Consider the following 7,658-nt stretch of genomic DNA (forward strand, 5'->3'; position numbering starts at 1 on the left):
TCGGATTCGCCTCCTAAGAAGCTTGGTTCAGGTGCAGGAATTGTCATAACCACCTCTTGGATGAAGACAGATGCAAAGAATTCATTCAGCTTCTCTGCAATCTCCCTGTCATCCTTTAGCACACATTTTGTTCATCTATTAGGCCTACCGCTTCCCTAGCTGGCTTCCTAATTTTGATGTACTTGAAGAACTGTTCGTTGTTGGTCTTAATGTTCTTAGCCATACGTACCTCATAATCCTTTTTTTGCTTCCCTTACAGCTAACTTGCTTCTCTTTTGCCACCATTTGTGTTCCTGTTCGTATTCTCCATCAGTCGAGCTGGAGTTCCATTTTCTAAAAGACATTTTCTTTTTTCTGATAATTTCCTCAACCTCTCTTATTAACCATGGTGGCTTTCTTTTGGACTGGGTGGTGCCTTTCCTAACCTGTGGAACACATTCCAGCTGAGCTTTTATTACTGTGTTTTTAAATAACCTCCAACCATCTTGGGCAGTTTTGGTTCCTTTTTGGTTAAGATGAAGCCCATCCCTTCTGTACAGACCTGCCTTGTCCCAAAAAATTCCCCAGTTCCTAACAAATCTGAAACCCTCTGCCTTACACCACCTTGTCATTCATGCATTAAGACCCTGTATCTCCACTTGCCTAACTTGCCCTGTATCTCCACTTGCCTAACTGGGCATGGAACTGGTAGCATTTCTGAGAATGCCACCTTGGGGGTCCTGGACTTCAACCTGTTACCTAGCAGCCTAAATTTAGCTCCCAGAACCTCCCGGCTACATTTCCCAATGTCGTTGGTGCCAATGTGGACCACAACTGCTGACTCCACCCCAGCACTATCTAACAGCCTATCTAGATGAAGTGTGACACCTGCAACCTTCACACCAGGCAAGCATGTCACCATGCGGTCATCATGCCTCTCACAAACCCAACTCTCTACATTCCTAATGATCTAATTGCCTACTACGAGGACCTCCCCCCCCCCCCCCCCCCCACGAGGGGTATTCTCACAAGCTGTCTGTTCTGGGTAGGGAAAGGAATAAGATTTGTAAGCTACTTTGAGGCTCATTGGGGTTGCGAAAAATGGGGTATAAAAATCTTCTCTTCTACTTATCCTCTTTCATCCTCCATAACAAATTGAAAAGAGCTGTGTGGCAAGTCAAATGTGAACGTTGGAGGAAGGATTCCTTGCCACTTTGCCCTAAGGGATAAGGTGTGACCAGAAGGTAGTTGTGAGGAAATAAGTTCTGATACTATACACTTTAATGTACAGCAGCAAAAAAGCCACTGAAGTGTTTTGTCTGTGGATGGAACTTTTAGGAAAATCAGATTATCTTATGTGGATACTAACAGGATCTCTCTTTTTATTCCAGCAACAGATGAGCAGTGGTCTGAGGGCAATGGGGAAGTGCATGAGCTGTTGCCAGAGAAAGAGAGGAATGGAGATTTGAAAGGAAATTTCAGGAATCAAGGCAAACCAGAAAAGCAGACAGGAAGTCACATGCCTAAGAAGAGGGATAAATCCATTCCTGGCCAAGGACAGGATTGCCATGAAGTAATCCATACAATAGAGGAAACATATAAGTGCTTGGAGTGCAGAATGAACTTCTCAGATCACAGCCAGTATGAAATCCATTTGCAAATGCACAGTGGAAAGAAGACACATCAATGTTTGGAGTGTGACATGACTTTCCTTAGCAGAGCAAAGCTCCAGATGCATCAAAGAACACATGAACGAGAGAAACCTTATAGTTCCTCAGAGTGTGGCAAGAGCTTGTCACAAAAATCAGATTTTTTTCAACACCGAAGGACTCGTTCAGGAAAGGAGGCATTAATCTGCTTAGAGAGGAAAATAATCTTTTCTGGTAGAAGAAAGGGTAATGTACATATTCCAAAACACAGCATAGTGAGAGCACAAAAATGCTTTCAGTGCGGAAAGTTGTTCAGCTGCAGATCAAAGCTCCTCGTGCACCAAAGAACCCACACAGGAGAAAAACCTTTTGAATGCATAGAGTGTGGAAAGAGATTCAGTCAGAGTAGCAAGCTTAAACAGCATCAAAGAACTCACACAAATGAGAGACCTTTTGAATGCTCAGAGTGTGGAAAGAGATTCAATCACAGAAACAGTCTTCAAGGGCATCAAAGAACTCACACAAATGAGAGACCTTTTGAATGCTCAGAGTGTGGAAAGAGATTCAGTCAGAGTAGCAAGCTTAAACAGCATCAAAGAACTCACACACACGAGAGACCTTTTGAATGCTCAGAGTGTGGAAAGAGATTCAGTGACAGAAGCAGTCTTCAACGGCATCAAAGAACTCACACAAATGAGAGACCTTTTGAATGCCCAGAGTGTGGAAAGAGATTCAATCACAGAAACAGTCTTCAAGGCCATCAAATAACTCACACAAATGAGAGACCTTTTGAATGCTCAGAGTGTGGAAAGAGATTCAGTTACAGTAGCAATCTTCAACGGCATCAAAGAACTCACACAAATGAGAGACCTTTTGAATGCCCAGAGTGTGGAAAGAGATTCAATTACAGAAACAGTCTTCAAGGGCATCAAAGAACTCACACAAAGGAGAGACCGTTTGAATGCTCAGAGTGTGGAAAGAGATTCAATCATAGTAGCACTCTTCAACAGCATCATAGAACTCACACAAATGAGAAACCTTTTGAATGCCCAGAGTGTGGAAAGAGATTCAGCCAGAGTTACCATCTTCAAATGCATCGAAGAACTCACACAAACGAGAGACCTTTTGAATGCTCAGAGTGTGGAAAGAGATTCAGTCAGAGTTACAATCTTCAAATGCATCAAAGAACTCACACAAACGAGAGACCTTTTGAATGCTCAGAGTGTGGAAAGAGATTCAGTCTAAGTAGCGGTTTTCAACGGCATCAAAGAACTCACACAAAGGAGAGACCTTTTGAATGCCCAGAGTGTGGAAAGAGATTCAGTCAGAGTGGCAATCTTCAACAGCATCAAAGAATTCACACAAATGAGAGACCTTTTGAATGCTCAGAGTGTGGAAAGAGATTCAATGGCAGTAACACTCTTCGAAAACATCAAAGAACTCACACGAATAAGAGACCTTTTGAATGCTCGGAGTGTGGAAAGAGATTCAATGAATGTTACACTCTTCAACAACACCAAAGAACTCACATAGGGGAGAAACCTTTTGAATGCTCAGAGTGTGGAAAGAGATTCCATCATAGTGGCAATCTTCAAAAACATAAAAGAACTAACACAAATTGCCATGACATGTAGATTATGATAATCATATCCTATTCAGCAGAATCATGAGTCAGCAAACAGGGAGTGATGTGACAGCTGGCAACAGCAGCCAGACTGGTTCAAACTAGATCCAAGTAACCTTTACAGTGATTGGCTCAACAAAGTATGTAAGGAACTGAATTGTACTGTACTTTTGTTCCTTTGAAAAACCAGTGTCTGGTGAAGCGCTTTGGTTGACTGTTTCAGAACTCTGTATATATTATCCTGTACATATATCAACTCTGTGATAAAAGCCTTCTTTGGACAGAACAGTGTATGTTGGATATATATAGGTGGACTACTGTCTATACTTGTCTACTCTGAGTAGTACCGCTCTATGTCAGCTGACAAATTATGGGCCCAGCTCTGTGGTCTCCTTGTGAGTAGGACAGCAGAAGTAGTTCGTTTCTGCAAGCTCTGGTGCAGCTGTTTGGAACAGTGTCTGAGATGGCGTTCACAGCAGCCAGAATGCCTTTTGAATGGCTCAATGAGAGCAAATATACAGCGTGGGCATGTAAGATGTAATCTTATCTTATCCGGGAGGATTTATGGTTTGTCATGGAGACAACCCCAGCAGCTGGCAATGCGGTTGGCAAGCGTGCTGATTCGAAAGCCGGTTGTAGAGAAAGTGTCTGTATTAGCCAGAGGCGTTCCTCCCATTGGGCAAAGTGGGCAGTTGCCCAGGGCGCCACCTTGTGGGGGGCACCAACAATGCAGGTGGGATTTTTTAGAATTTCCAGTGTTTTTTCTGTTTTTGGCTTGCAGGGGGCGCAGTTTTTAGGCTAGCAGCACCAAAATGTCAGGGATTTTTCAGGAGACTATCCTAATGATATCAACCAGGTTTGGTGAGGTTTGGTTTAGGGAGTCCAAAGTTATGGACTCCCAAAGGGAGTGTCCCCATCCTCCATTGTTTCCAATGGGAGCTAATAGGAGATGGGGGCTACACCTTTGAGGGTCCATAACTTTGGACGCCCTGAACCAAACTTCACCAAACCTGGGAGGTATCATCAGAAGGGGATCATGAAGATATTCTGCAATTTTGGTGCTGCTATCTTAATAATTGCACTCCTGACAGCAGGCACACCCTAAAAATTTCCCCAGATTCTCCTTTTAAATCCACCCTCTTCCTGCCAATGCTTGTTTTCTTTCTGTCTTTTATTCTTTCAATGCCTAATAAAGGTGGTTGTTGTTGTTGTTGGGGGGGGCATCAAACTCAGGTTTTGCCCAGGGCTCCAGTTTGCCTAGGTACGCCACTGGTATTAGCCTAACCGTAGCCATTTTGTATTTAGCCTAACCGCAGCCATTTGTTGTGAACTTTGTAACAGTTCAACATCACAGCCATAGCCCTTCTGTTGTAAGTTCCAAAAAACAGTTCTTGAAAATAATTGCCTATCTTTGGCTTCCCACCAGCTCTCTCATCCTGATACCGAGTAGCGGTTAATTGAAGGTCTTGGCCCAGCTGCGTAAAGTTTTGCTAACGGTTGGAATTTCAATAAACCTTCAGCCACAACACCTGATAAGAATGAGGACTCATACCAACTTCTTTAATTAATTGGCACCAATTTGTGATTGGTTCACTGAGATCACCTGATATGTAATTTATATCTGCTTTTCAATATTGTAATAGAGGCACCCTTTTTTCTTGCTTCTTCCCCCCTATAACTGCTGATACTATACAATGCTACCTCATGCTGGCTAGAGTCTGTCTTTTGGACTATGAGATCTACTTGATTTCTCTTATGACTACTAAGCAATCATGGATAAGTTTTATATTTTGATTTTAGTAGGTTCAGTGATTTTGTCTCTGTTTGCTTTTGTTCAACTGATTGTATGCATAGTATGCCGACTGACTATAGTTTGTTGAATAATGCTAAGTTCAATAAACTTTAGAAATTTGTTTTAAAGAAGCAATTTTTTCTCTGAGTCATGTGTGCATTCAAAATCCTGACCCATGTTTAAGGAGAGTAGGTAACTCTTCCTTTACATGTTGGCAGCGGGTGGATTTTGAAACACGCTCAGTGATTAATTATTTTTTTTTGCAAGCAGTGACTTAATCGACAGCTCTAGCATGGAGAATCAAGATTTTGCTTTGAATGCACAAGTGGAAGAACCAGTGGATGGACCTCGCCTCAGACGAGTAGCTGAGTTACAAGTCACACTGGAGAATTCCAGGAGAAGTGTGGACATTACATCAGTCGAGCCTGAAGCGAACAGCAGAGTGGCAACCCAAGAGTCTGGAGCCAGAGGACAGCTGTTTGATGGCGCAGAGCTGGATGAGGACGACCAAGGGATGCCAGTGCTACGTCCCAGAGGGTTGTCCGGAGCCAGCGCAGCCAGGCGAGACAGTCTGGAGACAGATGACTCCTCAGTACCAACCAGCACAGAAGGGTGGATGAGAATGATGCAAGCATTCATGCGTAGTCAAGAAACCACCATGCAGTTGCTGATACAAGATCGACAGAGAGATCCATCTGCAGCCTGGCAGAAAAAGCAATTCCCACGTTACCAACAGGGTGAGTCTGTGGAGAGTTTTTTAGCCCTGTTTGAAGCTGCCCTAAGAGAAAATAGAGTTCCTGAGAGGGACCATGTACAGGCTCTGTGGCCTTGCGTATCTGGAGATTTAGCCCAATTGTTGGGGGAGCTCACTCTTGGGAAGGAGGCAAGTTTTGGAAATTTTAAGAGGCAAGCACTAGCCAGATTTGGGAAGACTGAAGGTCAGCTGAGAGAAGAATTGTGGAGAACCTTCCCAAAGAATAAAGAGGGCTATGTTGCCTTCATGGCTCGGCTGAAGCTTACAGTTCAGCAATGGTTTAGAGCAGCAAATGTGGAAACTTTGGAGGATGCTTGCCATCTGATTGTGTGAGATCAGTTTTTTCAAATCCTCCCTGAAGACATCTCAGCCATGGTCCAAGCTAAGGAGACTTTTGATTTGTCTGAGCTGGCTGCTTTTGCTGATCAAATGGCCAATATTAAGAGTAAAGAAAGAAAGGCTTTGCGTTTTTTTCTCTGGGAAGAAAGAGCCGTTTAAAACTAACTCCAGAGATGTTGATCCGATTGGCAAGGAGGGAGTTAAAGCTCCGTTCCAGAGAAAGGAAACCCCAGCAAAACTTAGCAAGCCAGTGGAAGCCTCTACACCTAAGAGCGTTACCTGCTTTTCCTGTGGAAAAAAAGGGCCACTACAAGAACCAGTGTATGGAGACGAAGGAGGAGACAAAGGTCCAAATAGTTGGGGGTGATCGGGTCCTCATGCACACTGAAAATTGGGAAGAAAGCAGTGGATCGCCTAGCAGCTCCGTGCAGTCCAGTGAGGAGGAAGAACTGGTTACTACGATGGTCAAGTATTCCAAAAAGCCATGGCCCGACCCTGAACTGATGGCTCAGAGACGTGCTGGTGGCAAGAGACCAACTCATCCCACTGAATCAAATCCGATGGTGAGAATGGGAAAATTGCAGCTCATTGATATAGACTGGGTCATTTCTGAAGAGCAAAGACGTTGGGTGGGAGCCTTTCGAGCCATGAAAGTTTTGCTTGGAGGCAAACTTTGGGTAGAGGGTTCTGTTGATACTGGTGCAGATGTAAGTTCTATTAATAGAAAATTGTTGAATCAAATAGACCACAAGTTAGTGGGAAAGATTCAGGTAACCCCTTACAAAGGTCCTCCTATATATTTAGATCTAGCTATGCCGCATGTTCAGACCCCAAAAGTAAAGCGGAATATGTATGTAATAGTGCATGACACTTCTGAAAAACCCTTTATAGTGGGGGCGGACTTGCTTTTCCAGTCCAGCCAAATGAAAGCTGTTGTTACCAGGTCAAACGCAAAAAATAAAGAAATTGCTGATAATAAAAAAGGAACAAGAGCTGGAATGGGGAACAAGAGCTGGAATTCCTGCCCTACTCTGAAAGAGTTACGTGATAAGGCTGCAGTTGTTTCTGAAAGTGTGTCAAGGGAAAATCCTGAAAGATTTATATGGCGTAATGGTCTGTTGTATAAAGAACGCTGGTTACAAGGTTATTCAGAAGAGGGGGAAGTCACCCTTTTTTCTTGCTTCTTCCCCCCCTGTAACTGCTGATACTATACAATGCTACCTCATGCTGGCTGGAGTCTGTCTTTTGGACTATGAGATCTGCTTGATTTCTCTTATGACTACTAAGCAATCATGGATAAGTTTTATATTTTGATTTTAGTAGGTTCAGTGATTTTGTCTCTGTTTGCTTTTGTTCAACTGATTGTATGCATAGTATGCCGACTGACTATAGTTTGTTGAATAATGCTAAGTTCAATAAACTTCAGAAATTTGTTTTAAAGAAGCAATCTTTTTCTCTGAGTCGTGTGTGCGTTCAAAATCCTGACCCACGTTTAAGGAGAGTAGGTAACTCTTCCTTTAC

The 7,658-nt window shown here is 43.2% G+C and overlaps 1 protein-coding gene across 6 annotated transcripts in view; it reads left to right on the forward strand.

Annotated features, from left to right (window-relative positions):
* The window catches only part of LOC125427062 (zinc finger protein 883-like), a 53,241-nt gene extending 49,211 nt beyond the window's left edge, over positions 1-4,030 (forward strand). For all 6 annotated transcript variants that reach the window (XM_048486050.1, XM_048486054.1, XM_048486053.1 and 3 more), the window contains one exon: positions 1,371-4,030. In XM_048486050.1, coding sequence (XP_048342007.1) covers positions 1,371-3,262 — 1,892 coding nt within the window. In that variant the 3' untranslated portion in view covers positions 3,263-4,030. The remainder of the gene's footprint in view (positions 1-1,370) is intronic.
* The last annotated feature ends 3,628 nt before the right edge of the window (positions 4,031-7,658 follow it).

The sequence above is a fragment of the Sphaerodactylus townsendi genome, linkage group LG02, assembly GCF_021028975.2.
Source record: "Sphaerodactylus townsendi isolate TG3544 linkage group LG02, MPM_Stown_v2.3, whole genome shotgun sequence".
Taxonomy (NCBI): Eukaryota; Metazoa; Chordata; class Lepidosauria; order Squamata; family Sphaerodactylidae; genus Sphaerodactylus; species Sphaerodactylus townsendi.